This window comes from Xiphophorus maculatus, chromosome 20, assembly GCF_002775205.1.
Source record: "Xiphophorus maculatus strain JP 163 A chromosome 20, X_maculatus-5.0-male, whole genome shotgun sequence".
In the NCBI taxonomy this organism is placed as follows: domain Eukaryota; kingdom Metazoa; phylum Chordata; class Actinopteri; order Cyprinodontiformes; family Poeciliidae; genus Xiphophorus; species Xiphophorus maculatus.
In genome coordinates, this window is record NC_036462.1 from 10,205,484 (window position 1) to 10,232,199 (window position 26,716).

Consider the following 26,716-nt stretch of genomic DNA (forward strand, 5'->3'; position numbering starts at 1 on the left):
TCTGATAATTATGTGATTATCCTGATCATTTATGTTGAATGTCTTCAACAAAAGACTAAATCTTGGACAAAGCGTTGGGCATCAAAAATGTGCTTCTCTTTTGAAGAACAGAATGTTACTAATCAGCCCAAACAACTGCATAAAAATTCATTAAACAGCCTGCAATCAAAACTTTTGCCATAAGAAGAGATCAATGTAACGCTGTTGTAGTTAATTTGTAACAAATACATTAATCTAGAATTATTGAAATAGCTTAGAATAGTGCAAGAAGCTAAATTTGTTGGTTAAATAATTTTCTGTTTCAACCAAGCACTTCAGACACTTTGCACCGATGTGAAAATAATCACATAGTAGATGTGCATGCCAGAATCTATGGGTGCATCTGAATGAGTAATAAATGTTTTCAAAGTCAATAAGCAGAGAGAAAATGTGAGAAATACTACTACTGATATTCAGTAGAGAGTAAGGGTTTTCTACAATAGATATTCTCTGCAGTTAAACCCGGTCACTAAATCTTTTATAGGCTGCTTCTCCTCAAGAAGAGCTGCAGAGACTCCAGCCACACTCAATCTGAATTTACACCCTGAGCCTTTTGTGTCCTGGCAGAGTTAATTCTGTGTATTTGCCAAATAATTGTGCATAAATCACTTTTGGGAATCGGATGACATTTAGAAATGTAGGGTGCTGTTTTGCTGGTGACAAAATGAGCTTGTTAGCTTTATGGGGACAAGTGGAAAAGCTCTGTAGGCATGTAATCTTAATGCAAACAACAATGACATAGAAATTGGTTGCAACCAAAGGAGACTGAGTGAGCCTGTTGAAGAAGATAACATAGATTTATAATCCCATGAATATAAGTCTGTGGGTTTAGTTATCACTTCAAATACTTAGGTTCTTATACTTAGGTTCTTTTTTTAGGCATGGGCTTATGAGCTGCCTCAAACCTGCCTCAAACTTTGCTGAGAGATGAGGAAATTGGTTTTTAACTTGAAGTTCAGAATGCCACCTATATTTCTTATTTAAAACAACTGTGCAAAATTGGCAGCTATACAGAAAAAAAGATGACATTTAAAGAGGAACTCCTGCCGAGTGTGTGACTTCCCTGAGACAAAATGTTTTTTTAGAGATCATTATGGGAGTCAGTGACACATTTGCAGAAATCAAGACCTGTCTTTGTGAGAACATGTTGTCACACGTCTGTATTTAACTGTGATATCAAATCTCAAGCAGTAACAGAAGTCTTTCCACTTTCTCTTCTCTGCAAAAGCAAAAAAAAAAAAAAAAGTTGTTAGTTTTCTCAATAATTTCCTCTCATGGAAACTTAAGACTTGAAAAGTGTTTTTAGAGGCTGTATGATAACATTTTTAGTTTCTTTTTTTTTTTTTAATAAAACTTTATATTAAAACTGAATCAGAATTTGTGCTGAGGATGTTATTACAGATACTGATGTATCTGACTATTGTCAAGATAGCCAATAAGTGTGTAGCTGCAGAATTATTGTATCTCTGTCCTCCAGCCTCCTTGAGTCAAAGCAACAATATGTGCTAAGATTGTAAAGCCATGAAATTAGAATAATCTAAGTGGTCTATTTATTTCTGCAAATGTTTTTGTGTAAAACACTGTCTTAGTTATAAGGACCATTAAGAACCATTTTCAGTATGTGATAAAAATTCTAAATGAAGTATATTGTTAATGTAATAATATCCCTTTAAAATTTTGTTATATTTCAGCTACTAACTTCAACACAAAACTGGGAGGAGGATTTTTATGATAGATACATATAAAATTAAGGCCGGTCCAAGCCATAAGCAAACTAAGCGACTGCTCGTATATTCTGGTCGACCTGTCATTTTTTTCCATTACTTTGCCACTGCGAAGTTCTGTTTTTGCTTGGTTGTTGTTTTACTGTCCTTGCTGAAAATACAAATAAAACACATAAATTACCAGCCTTGCATTTTATGCAGTGTATTTAAATATGCGAATTCAACTAAATACACAGGCAAGTGTCAAATAAAACTAAGCTTTAAAAATAATGCCTAATTTTCATTTGACTTTACAACTATGCTCTGTTTTGTGTTGATATATCACACACAAACAAAACACACTGACATTATAAACTGCTCAAGAAATACACAACAGATGTATTATATGTATTATATTTACACATTTATAAGTAAAGTTGAATCACACTGTATTGTTTAGGGGGACTCAATCAATTAAAGTTAATTGTTTTGTTCATGAAAGCAACAAAAGCTTCAGCTGCAGTGTGCTAAAATCACATCTAAAAAAAAGTCCTTTGAAATCTTTGTTTACAGTAACTGCCATAATTAATGTTGTGCAAACAGTTGCAGTCAATGCTGCACTGTTTTCTCAGGCCCTGTGGCATCTGTGTGTTTTGGGCCCTGTCTATAATTAGAAGGTTACAGAAACATGCAGGGGCTGGTCTGTATCACTGCAGCTACATTTCCATTGAAATTGTCTTTGTGATTTGACAAAAAACATGTCCAACTGTTAGCACAACTGACATAAGTTATAAACATGAATGTAAATGTAATATCTTGGTTTACTTTGCTTTCCCTTGATAAACATTGAACTGCCAAGTAGATCACTTAATCTGAACTCATTTACAGTCTTGGGTTGAGCTGATGTCCAAAATTTACATTTTCATAATTTACCTATTAAAACCTCTGTGCACAATTCATTCTTCAGCTTATAAGTTATTCTTTATGTCTTGTTTGAGAAGGGGCAAACAATATCATTCAAAATGTCATTTGTTATCTTATATCTCATTTGTCACGGATTTTAAGCATGTTCACAGATAAAGTGATTATAGTCAGTGAAGAATGGAAGTGCCTTTTTATGCCTTAGGAATTATGTTGTATTTATATTTTAATACTTTAAAAAGGGAAAATAAAACAGGACACGTGATCAAAAGAACTCAGTTCCTTTGTCACTTATATATCTGATGTCACCAGAAGCTTGTGTGAATGGACACATTTCAGTACATTTCACCCTGAATAGATTGCAAAAATTAACAAAAAAATAGAAAAATGATCCCACAATGCTGTTCTATAGTTCACAAACTGTAACTTAATACAAATAAGTGACAAATAAGTAATAAGTAAATGACTTTGCAAAAACACCAGCATAGTGGGTTAAAAACTCAGGAAGACATTTCAAGAAAAGAAGTGGCAAACATAATTTTTGAGGAAAAAGACATCAATACTCTTTATGCTTCACCTAACTGTGTTGACCAGCTTTTTTGACTATTAGTCAGACTTTTGACACAAAGACATTTGTAAATCCATAGATCCAAAATACAAAATGGGTCGCAGTTATTTGGCTTTTTAACAGAAAGGCATACAATGTCCTTTTTTTTGGGGTTGATTATTTTCCTACTTTATTTGTGTGCAATTTCTGTATTTGCTATTCTTAACAACAAGAGCAGGATATGGTTTACTCTTCTGTATTTTGCCTAATTTAATGAATGGATAAGCTCAACTCAGCTTTTGTGTAAAATGTTATCATGTGCCAATTTACTGTCCATTTAAATTGGAAGAAAAAGAATGTGATTAATAAAAGACAAATACTACGTGTTGTAAACAACATATCCCATCTAACTCGTCAGTGAGAATCTTTCCATGAATAAAAAAAATGGTCAGGGCCAAACAAAATCATTCCAATGGCTTTGGGCCCTTCTTTGGATACCCTTGATCTAACAAAAACAGATTAAATGATGAAGTTCTGAATTATTAAAGTTATTAAATCTTGAAAGTAAAACCACATGATAGTATCCATCTAAATCAAAGATTATTTTGTTTGTTTTAAGATGATCACCTGAAGTATGAATTGAAATATTTGGAGCTTTGCCACATGTCTGGTATCAGTCACACTGGGGCATAACAAAACTTGCAAAGCTACAATACAGCAATTTTGTGTTAGCAACCTATTGCCTGGAGATCCACTCATAAATGGGTAAAGGCAGCATACCCATTTAACGGGGCAAGAAAAAACAAGTCGTTCCTGTGGCAAAAATGGAAAAACATCTGAAAAGAAGACCAAACGGGCTGGACAGCGCTGCTGTCAATTCAAATCCCCCCAGTGAGAACATCAGCACCTTACCTCCTACCCCCAACGCCTCTCCTGCCCCCTCCTCTCCTCCCTCACACCATCTGAGGTCCAGAGGCCCCAGCTCTGAGAGCGAACATGACAAACCGACTGCAGCCCTCAAAGAAGAAGCACTGACTAATGGAAAGCACACTTCTGGAAACCAAGATGACGTGCTGATGATGAGGAGGAGGAGGATGATGACCCAAACCTAACTGCTTCCCCTCCCAAACGCAGTCGAGGTAAGCCAGCTTTGGCTAAGGTTCCCAGCAAACAAAATGGAGACACCTCCAGCTCTGGGAAGACTGCGCTTCTGTCTATAGATAGTGAGCCCAAACTTTCACCACTGGACTTGGTTTGAGCGAAATGTCGAGGATACCAGTCATATCCAGCAAATGATTGTTGACCCCGACATGCTCCACAACGGAGCAGTCCTTTTTTCTGTTTCTGTCGAAGCAGAAAAAAAGAATACTAGTAATGAAACAGATAGTGGAACCTAAACAAGGGGAGACAGTTTTTAAGCAAATTTCACGAAAATAGGGCCAATAGGGTATTAATAGGATCTGGTGGAGTGCAATTTTAGTAGTCAAAAAGATAAGTGCAAGGAAAAGCAGGCGGACCCCCTGCTGAGGCAGCTCATGCAATATCTGCTCAGAGCTCCCCAGCAGGCGCCAAGCACCCCATACCAGAGTGTTGAGCTTTGATTCTGCCAGGAGCACGTTCACTTTTTTAATAAGGGGGCAGCTCGTCTTATTTCTCCCCAGACACATCCACAAATAGAAATGAACACACAGGCACACGGAAAAAATACACACGCTAAAATCAATGTTTTCACAATTTAATTAAAACTGATTGTCAGAAGAATAATACTCAAAATCTGTGCTTTGTGTGGCTAAGTGAAGAGATACAGCTGGATTTTATATAATATGTATATATTTACACACACACTCACTCTTGTGAGTGTGTGTGTACAAAAGGAGAATATGTACATATGTACAAAAGGAGAAATAAAGCATTGAAACATGAGTCCAAAAGTTTTTGTGGAGATATTTCCACATTGATGCTTTTCTAATCTATTTACACCTCAAATCCTACCTTTTTTTTTTTTTAAATGAAGTTATCCACCCACTAACTTCACTACCACAACATCGACCAGGTGCTGCAGTATTATTGCATCAAACTCTGATTTTTTTTTTTATTATTATTTTTAAATGGAATATAGAGTGTATTCTAGCATGCCAGTGAACTGCTGAAAATAAATGACATTTTCTCAATATTGTGATGCTCACAGAACGCTTAACCTGAATTATGCAGTGTTAATTTTGACACCAAGCACCATGGGAAGGATTTGATAAAGAAATATCTACACAGTAGAATACTGCCACCCAGTGGAGGAAACCATGCCGGTGCCTTTAATTACAGCGGTAAAGTGCAGCTACTTCCCCACTCTGATGAAATATTTTCTCTGACTCTTAACCTCTAAACAAATGTCAGAGACAATACTCCATTCCTTAATCTCCAATTAATTGCTGGCAGTCAAATAGTGATTTGTTTCCTTTCCTTAATGTGCAACAAACGTGAGCTGGACCAAAGCAGTTAAACTTGCAACAAGAATGAAACACAATCTGAGTGAAAGATGTTTGTATCACATCAAGCTTAAGGCACATTAAATACATTTCATGGCATTAATAAAGTGTGCTACATGGATAAGAAATGTTAATGATCCAACTGCTCGTTTCCGTGGCAATCTACGAACCAACCAGAGGCTTCTACTTTTTTTTTTTTTTTAGAGGTTTCAGAATACATTTTAACTTCTGCAAAACTTTTCTAAACACAGACAGTTTTGATTTCTCAGGTGATGAATGAGATGAACCGGCAGTGATGACTGAACACAGCTAGACAGAAACTTGGGAAGGGGAAGAGGGAGAACCCCTGGAGTTCATGAAACAGTAAAACCAAAAATGCGAGAAAAAAAAAACTTCTATAAATGATCATCCTTAAAAGCAAATGTTCATCCAATTAGAATTTACAATCCCAGTCAATACATTCGGTGATCCAGTCAAACTGTTCTAGCTGATTAACTACTGTGTTTAATTTAAACTTCTTTATGGCGTCAGAGCTGTAGCGTCCTAATGGGATTTTCCGGCTGGAACCTCGTATTTAAAAACCACACTGAAGAGTTTTCCTCCCAGTCGGTCGGCCAACCATGAGTTCTTGATGACAGCCATCTTGAGGCTCTCACAGCTGAGCATGGCATAGTAGTTGGTGTGGATGGCTCGACCCATTCCCTCGATGATCACCAAGTCGGTCTGCCGCTCCCTCACCAACATCGCCAGGACCTTGTCCAGGCGGCTGAGGAACCACAGAGGAATCAGTTTTGAAATTATGACTTTACTGTCATGAGGACGTCTCCGGTTTTTGTTCTTAAATGGGATATTTGCAGCATTAATATTATCCACCCACCTCAGATCCAAACAGGGAGAACTGGAACCATTCTGGACTAATGTCAGCCTGTCCTCCCTCAGGGCAGAGCTACACAGAAAAAAAAAACAATCCACAATTCACTGTTTTTCCAGCAGCTTTTAGAATCAATGCATTTATAAAATACTGAACAGATTTTCTATGCAATTCATAATTCATGCAATGCATAAAATAATTAATTCTGAAATCACTCATACTCAATCACAGGATCCATTGCTGCGATTCTTTCTGTCAGAATCTGAAGTTCGCTGTTTGTTACATCATTTAAAGCTGGACCGGAATTACTAGCTAACACAACCTGTAATGTGAACACATATTAGGTATTACAAATTGTAAGACAGATTTTATGAAATGTAGAACTTCAGTCATTATGTCTTCAGTTCCTCACCTCTGTGCCCCGAGAGAGAAGCTCTCTGACAAAAGGTATCACCCCTAAAATGATGTCTACTCCACTATTATCCACAAAAAACAAGGCACACCGATGAGGAGGACCCTGCAACAGAGAACCAGCATAAACTGCATTGAAGCATTAATTACAAAGGGCATGTAACACAAAACCATCTGTCAAGAAGGAGAGTTGTGACATTTGTTGAGTTTCCAGTTGGAGAAGCTCAAATGAAGTATGTTTTAGCTAGCAGGCAGTAGAAAGGTCTGACCTTTAATCTCTCGAGCCACTGATCAAAAGAATCAACGAGCCATGGCCGATCTGAGGAAAAACAAAAAGTAAAAATCAGTTTGATTGAGAAATGACTTTTGTTGAGGCATTTTTTCCTACCAGTTTGAAGTAAGAATAGGGAAAATACTCCTATATGATAAATGTACATAGTGGATAGAAGAGCACAGACTTAGAGGGATAAAAAAGTTTGTTGCGTTAAGCAAATGAAGGTTTACATCCTTCAGTAGGCTTTGGTTTGGTTATTTGTGTAAGGGAAGACAGGCAAAACTAATTACAAAAGCCATAATCATTTTACCCTTTGCATTTATGCTGTTATGTATTCCCAGGCATGCAGTGCGATTTTATGGCATAATCAAGTAACTGTTTCTTTCAGTTGTTATAAAAATGCTGTACATATCAAACATGTCTTAAAAAACTCAGACTTTGTAATTTTACGCCTTGAAATTGACTTCCGTCTCTGTGAGGACCTCCTGCTCTTTCCGACACTCTGCCTTCAGCAAATCATCATAACAATCTCTCATCATCACAACGCTTTCTTGTGCTCCAAGAAAGAGTTGAATTACAGTCCAATGCTTTCTTCAGAGCGTTGCACTGAAAAGGTTTGTATTGTTTAAGCAAACACTAAACATGTGCTCTGGTCAGATGATAAAACCTTTTGACCTACATTGGTAAAAATGTCCCCCAAAATACAGTCTGGTTTTCTACATTTATATCCATATTTATAGGTTTGTGGTTAATAGCTGACAGAAGGTTAAAAATTTAAAACGTTTGAAAGACACTAGCAAACTGGACAATAAGCTGTGTATGTTTTATTTCTTCTTGCTCAACACAAAAGCACACAAAACAATGTCTACTCCAGATAAGAGATTAACAGAGAGGCTACATCGTCACAGAACCCAGATACAAACTCAAAATGGATGTTAAATATTTTTTGATTCAGGGATAAATGCTGCAACTATAATATAATGCTGTTTTTGTTCCTGATTAACAGACAGAATTAAACATAAACTTTGGGATACCTTCTAATCGTCGTTTAGCTTCTTCAAACCCAAACTCAGGGTTAGACTCCAGGACCCTGTATGTATAAAAACAAAAGTATGAGAAAACTGTTTGAAACAAACTTAAGAATGATTCTAATGGATCACAGTATTCCGATGAAAAAATGCAAAGTTCCAAATAAAATAAAAAAGAATTAGAACTGAACTGCATTCAGTCAAAACATTGTAGATTACAACACCAAAAAGAGGAGCAAAGTTTGTTTGAAAATTTGTCATGGTCAGAGTATCACTAACTGCTTAGTTTCATTCCTATTTTACAATATTTGGAAGTTAACAAAGTATGAGTTGACTAAAGCTGAGAACACGCTATGTGATTTATTTTGTTTGTTTTAAAATTCAAAAATTTTAAAAGGAGTTTTACATTTTATTACCAATCAGGAAAAGTCTGCAACTGTAGGGAACAGTTGGTCAATCAAGTTGGGACAATAAGGATAGGATAGAAAGACTGAATTCTGCAAGTGAGTGAGATATCCGACCCATTTCCGTCACAGCCAAAACATATTGAAAATTTTTTGAGCAGAATTTTTTTGAGTTCGACTAATTCCTGATTCAGTTTCTTAAAAAAACTCTTTGCCATTTACAAAATAGTATCAGCTCATTTTGCCAATGTTTTATATGCCAGTGTTTCTTTTCTAAATAACTGTACAAACTTTTGTTTATACTTTTGTTTATATCTAAATGCTACAATTTTGTGTAAGATGTAAAACATCTTTTTGCATAAATCCAGCTTTGATGTAAGAAATTAATTTGTGGAATAAATTATATCATGCACTTTAAACCCCAGGGTTTACACCATACTTCAAAATGTTCAGTTTGCTGTAGTTGGTTTGGTAAATCATGTACTCTGTGACCTTATAGCATGTGAAGTTGCAAAAAGTATGATCACCAATCTTTCAGTAGGGAAAGAAAAATATGTTAGTATAAACTCCACTTTAGTAACCTTACTCTGACACAGCCTTGGCTCCCCAGTCAAAAACATTCCCTGCCAAGACGCCCCTAACCAGAGCAAACTGTCTGTCCTCCCAGCTCAGCTCCTCCAAGGACTTCACTGCTTTCTGGTAGTACTTGAGAGCAATGTCGTTTTCCCTTTCTTTAATCTGAAACGGAACAAAACGCGACATTGCGGTTATTACATTAAACCAGTAAGAGGCTTAAGCAAGTCACACTTACAATTGCAAGAAAAGGATTAAACTACGACAGTACTTCATTTAATTTTAACATATGGAAATCATTTGTGTCACGCTAAGACTGTAGAAGACAAAATGAGTGACAGTATGGATCAATGAGGACCATACTAGTGTAGAGCACAAACATAACAAGGAGAGTAACAGATTTGACAGGTTTCACTCAGACCTTAGAGTAGGGATCAGGAAAGTTGAACTCGTTTAAACAGTGTTCCCTCGTGTCTAACAGACTTCTGACAGTGAGGGATCCATAAGCACTAGGTGAGAAGAGAAGCACTCTACATTAGCCAAAGAAAAACATAAACAGACAACAGAGCTGGGATGGAAACACGTGTTTCTCGCAGATTTCTATTATTTGCGACAGATTGAATTTATAGAAACTGAAACTCTAAGTTTGACATCAATGATTTTTTTCCCAAATCACATACCCAGACACTAAGCATAAACAAACTAAATTACAACTAATGCACACTTACTTAGCACAGCTCACTCCTAAAACTGAAATAATAGATAGAATTAACATTAAAAATTCCTTTGAAATGAGGAGGCAGTAAAAGGAAGTATGAAGACATGAAGCTAATGCAGACAATGAGAAGGTTTTTAGTTTGGATTTAAAGGCAACCTCTAGGTTAAGCTGAAGCAGACAGGACATACAAGAACCCTTACAATGGCTGATGGCGCAGAGTTTGAAGTTTGTGTAGATACTTCTGACGAAACTTCTCAGCTCGCTCAGCTGCCTCTGGTATGTCCGGCTGGCTTGCTACAGCTCTCTTCACCACCTGCTCCAAGAAAGAAGAACAGCCTTCAGCTCTGTTCACAGCCTGGCTGGACTACATTTACAACTTTCACATGGCGAACATACGGAAGAGGATTATGCCATGGGAGAAAAAAAGTTTGAATTCTGACTTTAATCTAAAACTGTGTCAAGCTTTGACAAAACTCAAATAAATAACCAAACATTCTTAGGTATATATTAACTATATTGCTAGTATGTGAAAATAATGACATAACTTTCTTCCTTGTTATAGGATTTGTACAGTTATGCCTTGGAGGGAATATGCTAGAAGACACACAGACATGCTGCAGCGTGTTGGAGCCACCCAAAATGAAAATTAATGAATTATCAACAGTTGAAGGGGGTTGAGATTGGTTTTAATAAATAACTCAAAACATAAAATTTATAAGATAACCTAACTTCAAAAGTTAAAATCTTTTTAAACGGCTTGGAGAGAGTAATCCTAACATACAAATTAAAGTTAACAGAAGCAAAAGAAAACTCTAAATTGGGCTGCTTGAAAAAATAAGACATAGATCTGACTTTAATAGTTCATGTATTTTTAAAATTTGATTTTGAAAGAATTTTTGCAACTGTTCACAAGTTTGTCTGAATTAATTTCAGTTATCTTACCCCATCTAAAGCTTCTTCAAAGCAGTATAGCCAGTATTCCCGGGCCTGAGCATCCTCTGTGAGGTCGACTGTGTCGGGGATGTAGGAGGAAGGATCCTGGAGTAGAGGCAAATTCACCAGCTGTCTATCCAGACGGTCCATCTCTAACATGTCAAACTGGAAACAAAGTGATATAAATCAACACATACTTTAAGTTTTGTTCAAAAACAAAAAAATGACAAACTTTTGAACTGTTGAAAAACACTATCCCTCAGCACATCTACATTAGAAATAACTTGAAAGTACTTCTTGCAGCACTGGCAGTTTTTTCTAATGTTAGCAATTTTCCTCCAAATTGACACAAAGAAGGTTTGGAGTGACAAGTTAAGAAGAAGCAGGGAGTTACAGCAGGACTTAATCCTAAAAGCCACTAACAAGACAATTCTCCCAGCTAAGCCGTGAATCTCTGCAACTTTTAAAAAGTTACCACAAGCCTCTAGGTTGCCACTTTCATCAATGCTCTCCCTGCCTGGCCAGTCAGGTTAGGAAGAAGACTAAGTTGTGCCATACTGCTGTCATTTTCAGATTATTGATAGAATAGAATTGTGTGTGATGCTCAAAGCCCAACTCTATTTATTTAAAATCTCTTACCTGATCTGTCTGGTGTGTTCCTTGGTCTTTGTGACGATGAAAGACCAAAACTGGTCTTTCTCTAGTAAATATCTCAGAGAATACGTGTCTATAGGAAGACTAAATTACACACAGATGGACTATCTACTAATGAGGTGATTTAAGGGCATTGATTGTATTTGCTGCATTTGATTGCATTTGTATTTGATTGTATTTAAGGGAATAAAAAAAACGGGCTAAATACAAATGGAAGTCACACTTTTCAGAAATGTAATTTAAAGGCTTTTAAAACCAATATAAAATAATTTTACCTCTACTTCATAATTACTATTTTATGTTCTTCAATCACATACTATCTCAAAAAAGCATATCAAAATCTATGGCTGTAACTGTTCAAGAGGCATGGATACTTTTGCAATATACTGCATACAAAGTCTTCTGAACTGCATGAAAAACAACTGATTTAAAATATCATCTGTGATGAATTTATTCCTAAATGGATGCTAAAACATTCCAAGGGCAGCTAAGAGTAAAGGGAATATTAGTTTCTATTTTTCTACAGAGGCCTAAAGCTTCGAAGCACCACATCACGAGATGAGAAAGCACAGTACACGCTGTTATTGACCACTGGAAACCACAAACAAGTCATTTTAAATCATCTGGTAGAAAATAATTTGGTTAGAAACAATTAGAAGCAGGTGATTTAGAGCTAAGCACCCTTACGTCAAACGGAGCAAACATAGTTTTTGTTACTGTTTGAGAGTTAAGCTTCAAGCTATGCAACAAATAACTGTGTCCAGAAGCAGTATGTCATTAAAGAAAGGAAAACACATGAAGCAGGAGGAGATACTTACAGGAAACTGAAGGAAAGAGTTAGGTGAACAGAAGAATGAGTGGAAAGGAAATGGATGATTATCAGACTCAAGATGTGACTTTGTATGATTACAATGATTATGGTTTTAAATAAATCATTTTAAAAAATGAGAAAATTATATTGAAAAAAAAAACAAACCTCCTGCAGAAAGAAAATGGATGCCTTTGTGTGATAAATAGGCCAAAGGATCATATGACTTACAGTTCCACTGCGAGCACGCTGCATTGGATTCATGTCAGGAGAGACACTCATCAAACCGGAGCTTCCTGCATAGTTTTCACCCCAGCTGTACTGGTTTGGATCTAAAAAAGAAAAACAGCCCCATAATTACATGCATGTGTCACTGTATTTCAACCATTAACATGTCGATGACATTGTAATAACATTATTTTTGATCTTTTTAATGTGGTAAAACAAAAAGGTATAAAATCTAATGACATTATTTAGTTAAATCCAGTCACATCAGCTGCAGGTTTGACATTGAAACAGGTGATTCAGTCATTTCTCTCCTCTGATTATGATGCAATCACTGAAACCGGAATATGAGAATGGTTGCAACAGCCCTAGCAGCTTGAGGGTTTGTAAAATGTGTCACTTATTTTTTTTCTGTGATTTGTATTGCTATTTATGCTGGCTAAACATACTCCTATAATATCACTGCAATGTTAACATTTCTGCATGGCAAGCTGTAAAATAGCAGGATTCAGTTAAGATTTTCCTCAGCACCTCCACCGCCCTACATTCCTGTGCAGAAATTCAAGCTCTTCCAAGTTTCTAATTAGCTCTTTTTTTGTACTGCGTCCTGATGGGAGAATATACCAGACTAATATGTCCTTACTATCTTCCTCTGCTCCTTTGAGAAAAGCTCCAATGGCTCCAAGATAGCCTTCATGTCTCAAAAACAAAGCCTGAACTTCACCCTGCAATAACAGAACATGAGGGGTCTCAACATATGAGCAACACATATAGCAGATGACAGAATTTCTGTGTCATAAAAGTAAATAAATCTTACCTTTGTAAAGAAATTGATGCTATAAGTTATTGTGTGCATGGTGACGGGGTGTCCTCTGATAAAGAAGCCTCCAAAGTACACTCGGGACAGGTTGTGGAGTTTGGCGTACAGACAGGCTAGCTGTCCGATATCGTTGCTGATCATATGGAGTAAACTCTTGGCCATGTCTTCGTTAGAGAACTCTACAATTCAAAAACAAATTACATGAGATAACGGTCTTCTATATGAGGACAAATATAGTCCCCTGCAAATGTAGTCGTATACTTATGACTGTCGTGTTACAACCATGCATTTTAATACTGTGCTCCATGAGGCATTTAAAGCTTGAGATACTGCTTTATACCCTAAACTTGCTTTAAACTTTGCTGCATTTGTGTCCCTTGACTGATTGCTCTGTTTCTTTACCTTCATGATGCTTGTCGTCCATTACTGGTTTCTCACAAACTATATAACTTCTGAAGGCTGTTGTCTTCATAAAATTTTAATTAGGAGTATTAGACTAAAGGGGGTGGGACAGAAATGCACACCACACTTTTCATAATGTTGGGGAAAAAAATGGAAATCATGTATAATTTCCTTTCCCAATTACAAACCTGCATTACTTTAGTTTTGGGGGGGGGGGGGAGTTAAAACCTAGATTGTTTTGTCACAGATTAAATGGTTTAGATCATGAAAATATATTAGACAAAGATAACTTCAGGCAAAACAAAATTCAGGATCCTCGAAAATCCTGGTTTGCTTTTTCACAGCACTGTACACAGCACTTGAATAAAAAAAAAATCCTCTAAGTCTGTGATGTTGTGACAAAAAAACCTTAGAAGGGGATGCACTGAAAAAGCACTGCAAGCCAAAAAGGGATTTGTATCTCTATTAACAATATTGGAATTCAGAATAAAGATGAATAAACTACAACAGCAGTTGCTCAACAGCAGCAAAGGTTTGCTGTCATTTCCTAACATTTGAAATATCAGCACTGGGTGAAAGGCACTCATTCTCATTCTTCATTATGACTAAATGAACCCTGTGTTAATGAAACAACACAATGTACATAATGTATTTAAATAACATAATTATATGTGTTTTAGCATTTTTACACAATTTGTTTAAAAAGGTTGTAGCTACTGAGTTAAAACTTTAAAGATCCCACTAATTTTCATTGATGGTGGTTAAAATTGAGTTTTGTTCCCAATGTATTGAAATCTAAAATCTGTAGGTCATCAAAAAACAGAAACCAAAATTTTCACTAACAATTATGTTAATGTTTTTTAAGTAGCTAATACACAACACTGTAGCTGCTATCAATTAAAATTGACAGTCCTTTAAAGAAATGGTCCACACTGTATTTAGTTTTGTAATATCAATATACTGAATATCCAAAATAATAATAACTCTTGCAGTCATCCGGGAAAAGATGTACGCTCAAAATATATTTCAACATGACATCTGTTTGTCTGTGCATCACCTTTGTCAGCTGTTGCAGACTTCCCAAAACTACTTGCTATAAGGTCTCCAGTCAACCCCAAACATGCATAAGATCCTCCGTAGATGTCTTTGACAAGCATATCGACGCTTGAATGCTGTCCTTTAGAGGCCAACTGTAGTAACTCATCAAATCTCTGCACAAGAGAAAGATAAATGTAGTTTAGAAGACTTGAGGTAACTGAAATGCACCGAGATGGCAACACAATAATTGAAATAAAGTAACAACTACAGAACTTTATTAGAGATACCTTTGTCTTGGTGAGCAACGCTCCAAGGCCCCAGAATGTCCCGCCGCCTATTGAGCTTCCACCTATTCGCTCAAATTTGTCCTCTGATTCAACCTGTCAAAAATACACAAAGATGTGCATAGGAGGCTAAATATGTCATAATAAGCAACATTTTCATCTAAAATCTTTCCTACATCTTCAAATACATCTTAAAGAAAAGTTTTCAGATTCCTGTGTAGTTTCAATCACCTGAAATCAATCTATTTCTGAAGGAAGGGACATTCAGAAACTTTTAATCATGTTATTTAAGACTATAAAGCCATGGGGATCAACATAATATTGGTTCCTGTCTTGAACTGTAACATATATCAAATGTACATTAAAATATGCCCTCATGTCTTCTTAACAGACATGTTTGCACATTGTTGTGCAGTAGAAATAGCTGTAGTGGATAGAAGCAGCTCCAGATATCCATTTTCTTCATGTTTAAGCTTTCAGTAAGGACCAGAGCCGGGATTCTATCGTATTAAGAAAAACACAAGTCTTTTACATAAAGTTTACTTTGACAGCAACAGTGCTCTCTAAACTGAACATAAAATATGAACACGCTAGTCCAGGGGTGGGCAATCCTGGTCCTCAAGGGCCGGTGTCCTGCAACTCTTAGATGTCTCCCTGATCCAACACGCTTGAATCCAACAGCTGAATCACCTCCTAAGTGCAGTCAAGTTCTCCAGAGTCCTGCTAATGACCTCATTATTTGACTCAGGTGTGTTGAAGTAGAGGTACATCTAAAAGTTGCAGGAGACTGGCCCTCGAGGCCTGGAGTTGCCCACCCCTGCTCTAGTCAATCATTAAACATAAAATAAAAAGACAAAAAATTCAACTGACATAATGGCTTTAAGTCAAAGTTTTCTCTTTTTAGCTCAGATGCTCAACATACAGTATGTATTAGGGGATGCAGTTGAAACCAGAGAACATTTGAACAGCAGTGTTACTTATGTAGGATGGAAGCAGTGAATGTTCACTGCCTGGCAGGATTTAACCAGCTATGACATGTTCTTGTCTGTTTTTCTTTTGTACTTGTGTGTGTCAGTTTTTTTCCCGCCTCAAAGCAACTGAACCTCTGCTTTCCATTTTTGTTGCAGCAAGTTTATGTCAACTGTTTGTCTTTTGTCATACAATATGCATTTGTAAATGCATAATGGAAAACACATCCATTCTGGTCAATCTGTACATAACCTCCAGCAGCTTGAGATACAAATACCTGACTGAGATTAAAGATAAGAGAAAGTCCTTCCACGAATAGACTGCTTCGTAGCAAGATCTGAACACACACCACTGCAATTTTAAACACGCATATTTTTCCCCTTATTTTCTTATATACATGCCATTCTCAGAGTCAAAACCTAAAATAAATAAAAGATGCTGAAAATTCATGCTCACATCCAGTCTGACTGCGTGTGAGCAATTTGGGAAAACAAAACTACCAAAATTCTCATCTCTAGATGAGCAAAACAGGAAAACACATACAGACATAAGACTTACACCTGAAGGTGGTTCTTCAAAGTAATGACTTAAAGGGGAAAATGCAAATATGTGCAACATTTCAGCTTTTTACTTGTAAATACGTTCTGCTTCATAACTTTGCATGACTTTGTGTTGGTCTATAACATTAAATCTACTGAAGTTAATGGTAGAAAGAACAGTAAATATGAACAAATTTATTTTTGTGAATCACTTTATTAAGAGGCGTAAATACAGTATCTTTACCTTATAAGTTAAGTAATTGACAATACTACTTAATTAGTAGTTTGTTCACAAATGGAAATTAAAATACGGCCAAAAGCTCATAAGCTCATATTTATACATAAGTTTCATAAATTCAAGTTCTCTATAATTACCTTGACTATTGAGACCCCTGAGCCGATGTTCACAAGCAGGTAGGGGAAGATGTCAGGATTAGTGGTCTGAAAGCGGAACTCTGAATCAGCATGTTTGGCATAAACGAAAGCCTCATGAGGGATGTTCTTCAGCACAAAATTACAGCCCTTGATGAGACAGGTCATCTCATCCTCTTTGTCCACTCTGCCACAGTGCAACACACAAACAAATATAAGACGATCTCATCGCTCTGTCAATTATCACCAGAAATCATATTTTACTACAGTACTACTAAGAGGACAAACATTTCAAATGAAAAGCAGATGTACTTCATAGCTATACAGGCAGATTATAAAAATAAATATCATCTGAACTTTTAAACTTCTACATATGCAGCTTCTAGAACAGGCTTTTCAATTTAATCTGTTTTATTAGTTGGCAAATTAACTCTCACAGCAGCAGAAATTATGAAGAGAAATGAAATGCTACTACACTCTCAAAACTTATATCCTTAAAATTAAAATACAAAAAGCCCATTCCACAACACAAACTCATATTACATTGTCTGCATCAGTTAGAGTGAGAACTGTTTATTACAGTGTTGTTTTATGGAATATGACCAAATTAGGCTTTCTTTCGCTTTGTACATGCAGACTTTCCAGTTTAGTGTTGCTGGAGTATTACTATCAGCAAATCCATTTGTTCTCTAATAACTTGATCCATAGCTACACAACTTCTAGACTGTGTCAAAATCAGTTTTTTATTTCATGCTGTGGGTAAAAGTAAAACTGCCATTGGTAACATAATCCATGTCCCCTATCATAGTAAACATCACACTCACAGTTTATCAAACAGTGTTTGATTTACTTGCAGATAAGTAGATTTCTTTTGAAATCAACAGGCTTAAAAGTCTACGGATTTAAGCACCTATTGATTCGTTTGGGAGCAAGTTCTTCATTAACTCAGACAAGGTCAGAACTCCATCAAAAAAGAAGAAAAGGATTTATTTCAATATTAGAACTAAGCTATATTATCTACTTTAAAAATTACTGTTGCTTTTGTAAGTATGCATCACTTTCCATGTAATCTTATTTTAAATAATGCTTGAAAATTCACTGAAAGATAATTTGTTAAAACACTCTATTGCAATATATAAAATCTAAATTTTGTAATTAAAGTTGCAACTTTCATAAAGCTCAACATAAATTAAAGACAACAACAAATTAGCGTAATGTAGCAGCTGTCATAACTTCTAACCTTTACACATGGTCTTGTGAAATGAACATTTTCTAACATACTTTTGTATACTCACTTGAGCCCAAGTTTCCTTTCTATTAGCTCTTTAAACTTGTGCGCCCCTCCACCTGTAGCTTTAATGACTTTGGTCTCGGTGTTGACTAGGTGGTCTTTGATAAAGTCCAAGCACGTCTCAATGTAGGCATTTTCAAACTTGATAAAATGCAGGCGAGCTGTGACCTCTTCCTGTACAGCTATTTCATACAGCTTGTCGCCTGCTGCTTCCTGCGATTAAAGAAAAGATGATAAGTACTGAGAATCTCAAAAAGAAAAAACTCCAGAGACCCCCCGCAGACGTTTGCTTATTTATTTATAACGGTACCTTTGTGCTGTGGTCGAATGATCGTACTTTGGCCACCTTGTGTTGAACAGTAGAGTAGTAAGCAAGCTTAGTCAGAGATCCACCTGTTAATATAAACACATAAGCAGTAAACAATAGAAACCATGAGCTAATGTGTGAATGACAAAACCAGTAACAGTTCACCAAGTTGTGGTGGTTAAAACATCCGTTTTGAACAAAAACAAACGTTATCCAAAAAACCCTCTCAGACGTTTTACCAGAAAAATTACGCTACATCTGACACAAATAAACATTAGAGTGTCTTTTAAGAAGCTACAATTCTACTTGTTTTGTTTACTTTTATCTAAGTCATGTGTTGCAGCAGCCTGCCCTAAATGTGAGGATTAGCTACATCCCTGCAAAAGTTATTAATGTCTCCAGAAGAGGTATAAAGTTTTCGATTACCTATGTCTATGGCAAAGCGCTTCGCATTCTCCATATTACGGAAAATTTCATCCGGTGGAAGGGTAATGCTTTTATCCATGGTGTGACTACTTGTGTTGCTGTCAACTCGACCACATTCCGCCATGGTCGGCTATGATATGACGCTGCATACGTGCCGTACGTAAACTCCTCAAAGGAACCAATCAGCTTGCACGCAAAGTAAGAGAGGCGTGAGCGTAGTGGGGTTGCCTTTCATTTTAAGACCGTCAATGAACAAGTTTGTCTCATTTTCAGCCTTGGTCACTGCCATCATCATATTAATAATAATAATAATAATAATAATAATAATAATAATAATAATAATTTTACATTTCTGTATAATTTTCTCTTTATTGTTCCAAATGTTGCAATAATTTGTTCATAATAAAGAACATAAATACATAAAAAACTGTGATGATGTCTCTATATCTGCTGTCAAATATATAATCTTTGTTCAATAAAAAATAACACCTTAAAATGTGTCTTTGTTTTTTGGGGGGGGGGGGTTTCCAACTTTGTTTATTGAATTTTACAGCTTGACATACAGTACAGACCAAAAGTTTGGACACACCTTTTTATTCAATGAGTTTCCTTTATTTTCATGACTATTGACATTGTAGATTCACACTGAAGGCATCAAAACTATGAATAACACATGTGGAAATATGCACTAAACAAAAAAATGTAAAACAACTGAAAATACCCCTTATATTCTAGTTTCTTCAAAGTAGCAACCTTTTGCTGTGATTACTGCTTTGCACACACTCTGCATTTTCTTGATGGGCTTCAAGAGGTAGTCACCTGAAATGGTTTTCATTTCATAGGTGTGCCCTGTCAGGTTAATAAGTGGGATTTATTGCCTTATAAATAGTCATGAAAATAAAGAAAACCCATTGAATTAGAAAGGTGTGTCCAAATTTTTGGTCTGTACTGTACATCAAACATTAGTACAATGAAAACACAGTAGTTATAGATAGAGAGAAGAGGAAGTTCAAGCTGATTTCTCCCAGAACCCAACCCACCCCATCCAGGTCTAAGCACAAGACAAACAGCCAGCAGAGATCCAATCCCTGCAACTGCTTCTAGCAACACGACATACACACACATACATCCATACACATTCCAAAGGAGGCAGAAAAAGAAATAAAGAAAAAATAATAATACTGATACTAAATAAATGAATATATATTTATATGTTCATACTAGTAAATTACACAAATATACAAATAAAGAGAATAAATAAATAAATAAATTATAAGACGAAGAATATATCGGATAAAAACAAAAGAATTGGATATCGATGAGAAGGCCTACAGATAATTTAATTTCCTTCTGAATCAAGTAGCAAAGTCATGGTTAAAATGTGTCTTTGTTGTTTTTTATTTACACCAAGTACTGGTCACTGATGGTTAAAAGAGTAGATGAAAAAATATGAAAAAATACACAAAAATTGTGACACTGTCCCAATGTTACCTGCAGTTTGTGTGTGTGTTTTTTTTTTGTTTGTTGTTGTTTCTTTGTTTGCTTTGTTTAAAAAAAATGTTCAGGGTTGTTTTTATCCTACAGATAAAGTCAGAAAAAAAACGTATTCTTAGATTCTCGGTTAGAATATAATTTTGTGACCTCACAAAGTAAGAAAGTATTATTTCAGGAAGAAAGTAATTTTTTACGCAGGAATAAAAATGTCAGAGTGACAACATGATGTATATAATAATATATTCTTAATGTAAGTGAAGTGAAGACATCTATATCTGATTATATTTTCTAACCAATATGGTTTTGTCTTTAGGTATTTACCAAGATCTCCAGAGGGCGCCCTTGTCTGTACTATTATTGGTGTGGACTGTGGTGCTCGGACGGAAAAATCCCTATCAGGTTCAGGGGAAACCTGCAAGTTTTTGTAATAGTTTAGCTGCCTTTTCTGGTTCTGTAGGTTAGCTCTTTGCTTTATCTAGCTTGGAAACACTGTTCTGTTTGAGGGATCTGGACTCAGGAGAGGCTTAAGCTGCCGCTGATTTGCTCTTTGCATAATTTCTCCACCAGAAGTTTTATGAGCTGCAGCAACAAAAACAAAAGAATACATGAATAAGTTAGTTGGCACTATAAGAAGAATAGTTGTCTTACTTCTAACGTTATATTTACCTTGTTGTTTAGAGTCGGAAGCGCTTGAGAGTTGCTCGCTCCTGGAGTGACTGTAGGTGTCATGACTCCAGTGACGTGCGGTGAGGTTCATAGTTGGTGAGGCACTGACTTAATCATAATCAGATTTACAAATATAGACCCCCTGCATGTTATTGTTTACATAAAGAAATTTCGCGCATGCGGACAACGCTGGAGGGCAAAAATACAATTATTTTACATGTCATGCACAGCCGCGCTGCCGCCGTAGAATAATTCCGTTAACTCAATCTAAATTGGACATGTAGGTATTATTAATTCCGTGCTGTGCTCCACAGCAAAGGGAAAGCCGTTAAAGTACAACTCAAAACCACTTTTTTCTCGCTCTTCGTATCAGTACAGCTACGTGCAGGCTCGTTGCCATAGCAACTGACAACGCCATAAAAAAAACACTCAAATATTTCCCCCACAAAAAGCAAAACATTCAGTCTGTTGCAGTAGTATGGTTTTAGGCTTAATGTTTATTTTGTGATTATTAATAAGTGATTGCTGTGGTAAGAGGAGAAAACTATAAATATATCGCTGTACTTGACCTTACTGTATGGCTAGCTCGTTGTTACTGTGTCTTACTCTGCAGTTGTGGAGTCACAATGTCTGGGATCATGAGCGCCCCCTGCCGTGAGGCAAGAGAACTGCCTACCTCACCTCGAATCTGTTCTCTGCCTTTAATGGTCGCTCCTCAGCACACGAAACACGTTACACACACAGTTGGTGACAAAAAAGCACTGTACGTATATACTTAAGCTAAATTATGGAACATCAGTTTATATATTAAGTGTTTTTAACCATTTTATTGGCGACGTACAGACAGAAGGAACATGCTCTCATCGAATAGCAGCCACCGCAGTCAGCGAGAGGTTGCGCAATCCCAGGTGAGGCTCAGCTCGCTGCTGCCTCACCGGCTGCGCATCCGAGCATTTGAATGTGAAAATGCGAAAATTCAGCGATTTTGAAGAAGAAATAATCAAAATTGGTTAAGCTAAATGAAAAATAAATACTTTGTAGTACAAACCACAAGGTGAAAATAGCAATTTAAATTATTTTATCATTATATATTATTTTTCCATGATGACCGCACGTCACTGCATTGATCCCTGATCTATGAAGGTTTATATAAAGAAGAGGTGATGTATTTCGCCCCATTCCTATTTGATGATCAACTATTTAGAGTTGATCATCACCATCTGAAAATGAGAGTCTTAATCTGTGCAAAGTTTCTCACAGTTTCAGCCTATCAGAGAGCCTTACGAGACAATAGGCAGTAACAGTCTATGTGCTGTTATTCTGCTTGATGGGACAATAGTTGGGTCTCAGGGGAACAGGTGGATGACTAAGGGGGCAGGACCAGGGACTTTAATGGCGCTTTGTGTGAATGTGGGAAACTGATGACCCTGGAGAGTTAGCAGATCTGCTGACTGTTGCTGGGATCAGTCACTTTGTGCACACAGTCACTATCCATATGAAAAACAAATGTTACGACCATAAGCTATTGAATTGGAATAGGAAATATTAGTTTATAATCTACATATATCAACATAGCCCTGACTAAAATATAAATTTTTCATAATCAGTATTACTGATTCCAGTAATTACTGGAGTCAGAAATTATTAATGTGCTAATAAATGTATTAAAACAAGTACAAATGCTGTAACTTGGGTTAAAATCACACGAAAATCTAGTTAATTTAATAGTTCATAAATAGTTTTTAAAAAATATTTTAAGTCACCAAAAATATTTTTTTTATATCTTGGGTAAAAATGCGGATTATTTCACTCATGTTTTCTTGAGACTTAAATCTAAAATAAATGTGTGAGGACGGGACCTACGTGAGGCAGGTGAAAGGTCATGTTAGCCTGTTTGATTCGAGTGCTAGGAGGAGACTGAAAGAGCTAAGCCAAGTGGAACTGGTCATGAAATACTCGTGGATGCAGAATTTACATTTTTGTTTTGAACTGCTTAACCTTCGCTGAGTGAGTACTTGTCAAGGATTTCTGTGCCCAAATGAAATGCTGGAAGTGCACGAATGATGCTAATCGCGAGTTAGCATTTAGCATTTTTGCTCGAGCTATTGGTAACTATATATAACCCTTAGCCAGCTATGCTAAACAGAGACTTTTATCACACAGTGGACAGAGAGGAACTACCTGGACTTTTCTGCTGTGGATTGAATGCCAGTGTGCTCCATGCAGCCGACGGAGAAGCAAATTCCAGCTCACCTGTTGAGTGTTACCTGTTGAGTGTTACCTGTTGAGTGTGGTCACGAACAAGGCCTCATCCATCCCTCAGGGATTTGTGAGTAAACTAAAGCATGTACATTACTTTTATGCTTGTTGTCACGTAAAGCGACCGTTTGTGTTATTGAGTTACAACAAACACAAGCTATACTAACAGGTTTGTACGGAGCCCCTAAGGGGACATGGAGAGAAAAAAAAGGAAAGAAATCCCGACTTATTATCTCGAGATCCCGACTTATTATCTCGAGATCCCGACTTATTATCTCGAGATCCCGAGATACCGACTTATTATCTCGAGATCCCGACTTATTATCTCGAGATCCCGACTTATTATCCCGACTTATTATCTCGAGATCCCGACTTATTATCTCGAGATCCCGACATTTCTGAAAAATCGCGAGTTACTTTTTTTGGGGGGGAAAGGCATGTTTTTATGCGGTAAACGTGGGGGAGTGTGTCTACATTGATTATGGAGGACGACTTATATCATTTTCTGCGGTCCAGAGATGTCCCAGAGGAGGATATCATGCACATGCAATTTAGCGTACATCCATCGGTAACCGTGAAGCTGTCCAGAGGACTGTAGCTGGTTATTAATGAATTCTACCAAAACTGCCAAGTCGGAAAAGGACTTGCGCTGAATGAGTCCCCGCGCTCTGAAAACTCTCTTCAGATGTCTCTCACTAATACTAAATCCATGTCTGCTGTCAAGCGCTGATTTAATGTGTTTATACTCAAGCCCAAGCTCGAAATAAAAATCTATATATCTACCCCCACAGTGATGGAGGACACCCACATGGGTGGGTGTCCTCCATCACTGTGATTAGGTCGTTATGTACTGATGTCGGGATCTCGAGATAATAAGTCGGGATAATAAGTCGGGATCTCGAGATAATAAGTCGGGATCTCGAGATAATAAGTCGGGATTTCTTTCCTTTTTTTTTCTCTCCATGTCCCCTTAGGGGCTCCGTAGGTTTGCAACAAGTTTGCTTATTTTTTGACTATATAAATGATGAAGCTCTGAACTGAATTTAAAAGGGAACCATTTTGCCAGACTGTAATATTCTATGTTCTTATTTTTAGTTCGGATTAATTCTCCTTGATATCCCACCTGTGTTGGAACACACCCCAAATCTTTTTTTTTAATGTCATAATGATGTATTTTATTTAAAACATTTTTAAATGTTGTAAAACATTTAAATGTTTTAAATGTTTTAGGTTTTGAACTTAGGTTTTGATGGTGTTTTTTTCTCTCTTTGTTTAATGTTAGTGTGTTGTTATTTAAGGTAAAATACACAACAATCCTAAACCATCTGCTGGAGAATAAAAGGATTGAATGTAGTTTAGAATGAATACACATTGGCCTTACAGTTCATAGTTTTGTAGAATGGAAAGTAGTACGCAGTGGGTCAAGGAAATCTGGGTTCCAGCACAATTATATTATGTTTACAATAGATTCAAATGCTCTTTTAAATAACACAAATGTAGGTTTTTGTCAGACTGTTCAGCAAAAATGTTTACAGACCATGTTATAAAGGAGCCTTTCAAGGAGTCTTGAAATGTTGCCATCGATTAGTGAAAATACATATAAGAAAGACTTTACAGCTCAATAATGAGCCTTACACAGAGTGGAAATGAAGTTGGCAAAAGTTACAAAGTTGGCAGCCACGAGAAAAAGTAAGAAAATAGAAACAGTGGTGAAAGACGCTTTCCCCTGAAGTGTGCCAACTCCCCTTGGAGAATAGTCAGGTGCTGGCGGGGCTGAGGATGCTAATCATGCTGAACTGTGACTCTGCTCCTCACAGCTTTCCCATACTTGCTCCATTCAAGGAGCTTCTGCTCAACAATGGACATGTGCCTTGTTAAATGCTAATTCTTCCTCACACAAGCAGCTCCTGGCTCGTCCCCCAGGGTAATGCTTGTTGTTTAGGCAGCCCTTTCACTGAGGATGAGAGAATGACAGAAATAAGCATAAATATTTTGGCTATAGTGTAACAAATACTTTATAATGAGGCAACAAGTAAGAATATTAAGTTTCATGGTTTTTTGAGATTAATTCCAGACTTCTGAGCAGCTGTTTTTCTCAAGGTAACACAAAATTATTATTGTTTATATTATTTACAGATGAAGAAATGAAACTCTTATAGTTTTATTATTTGTGAGTAGTTCTAAAAAAAATAAATAAATCAAAGAGACAAAAGAATGCTTTTGTCTCTTCCAGTTAAGTGCCTGGAAGATTTATAAAGAAGCATTTTCAAACAAATGTGGTTGAATAACACATCCTGCAATTTGAAATAAAATAAATGTTCACCTTGGGCTAAAATATTATTTTTTTAGATTTAATCTTACTATTTTGGATAGTAATGGACATTCAGGAAGACGATTTTTCAAAACTGACAAAAATATCTTCATGATGTTGATGCTACAAGACCTAGGTAAGCATATTCCCAGCCTTGCTGAGTAAAATATGTAACCTTTTACGATTCACCAGTAAATAATTCATCCCCCCCTTTCACAGACATCTTTGTCTAGTCGGCATCTATTATCCCACAGGGGTTCTGTGAGTGAGTTTTCTCTGGTTTCCCACACTCTGTCCATTTACTATGCCCAAGAACAAAAGAAGTGTGTCTGGTTGCGCATCACATTAATTATGGAGTCAGTTTACGAGTTTTGTCCTTCTTCCTCTGAATGGAAATTCCTGTCATCCGGACTCATCACTACCAAGCTTTTGTAAAATGTCTATGAGGAATGCAGACATCCTAAGGACTAATGAACATTCAATATCTCTTTTCCCTTTCTCTTAGATTCAGATTGTTCCCACTGAATTCCTGGGAGTTATTTTGATGGACGGATGAAAGGGGACTATTTCTGGACTGTCCATGTGAGCAGAAATGTCCCAAAAAATATTTTGAAAACTAATTTCTCATTTGTGACTGATAAAGTCATGATACACGATACTCCGCTAAGGAGAGTATATATGCTGTAAGACATTCAATGGAAAAAAAACAAACATTTCTGTTAAAAGAATGTACAGATTATACTCAAGAAAATGTGATCTACTTTTTCTTGTCAGTTTCAGCTGAGTGCGATGGGACGCTGAGCGTGTGCTCAGTCAAAGTCATTGATCCCAGCAACAAGAAGCAGCTCTCCACACACTCTGGGGTCACCACTTTCCCAGATTCAAACAGCGCTTTGTACGTTCTCCCCCTTCAGTGCTCCTTCGGCTCCCCTGAGATCAAACCATT

The 26,716-nt window shown here is 36.6% G+C and overlaps 1 protein-coding gene across 2 annotated transcripts; it reads right to left on the bottom strand.

The window, feature by feature from the left end:
- Window positions 1-4,929: 4,929 nt before the first annotated feature.
- Window positions 4,930-19,164, bottom strand: pank4 (pantothenate kinase 4). Of its 2 annotated transcripts, XM_014473622.2 has the most exons (20): window positions 19,041-19,164; window positions 18,618-18,700; window positions 18,312-18,520; window positions 17,020-17,203; window positions 15,140-15,232; window positions 14,872-15,025; window positions 13,410-13,591; window positions 13,236-13,317; window positions 12,599-12,699; window positions 12,378-12,383; window positions 10,915-11,070; window positions 10,173-10,285; window positions 9,676-9,763; window positions 9,268-9,419; window positions 8,284-8,339; window positions 7,245-7,294; window positions 6,977-7,081; window positions 6,786-6,886; window positions 6,571-6,639; window positions 4,930-6,459 (listed from the first exon to the last, which is right to left on the bottom strand). In XM_014473622.2, the coding sequence occupies exons 1-20, from the start codon at window positions 19,162-19,164 to the stop codon at window positions 6,237-6,239; spliced, it is 2,331 nt and encodes a 776-aa protein (XP_014329108.1). In that variant the 3' UTR covers window positions 4,930-6,236. The 2 variants fall into 2 exon arrangements, with proteins under 2 accessions (XP_014329108.1, XP_023181291.1); XM_023325523.1 differs by lacking the exon at window positions 12,378-12,383.
- Between the last annotated feature and the right edge of the window lie 7,552 nt (window positions 19,165-26,716).

Excerpts from the sequence above, each read along its gene's own strand:
- pank4 (XM_014473622.2), bottom strand. The coding sequence starts at position 19,164 with ATGGCGGAATGTGGTCGAGTTGACAGCAACACAAGTAGTCACACCATG. Across the intron at positions 6,887-6,976 it reads TTCTCTCTCGGGGCACAGAG|GTTGTGTTAGCTAGTAATTC; the intron begins GTGAGGAACTGA and ends TTCACATTACAG. Across the intron at positions 6,460-6,570 it reads TCTCCCTGTTTGGATCTGAG|CCGCCTGGACAAGGTCCTGG; the intron begins GTGGGTGGATAA and ends GTGGTTCCTCAG.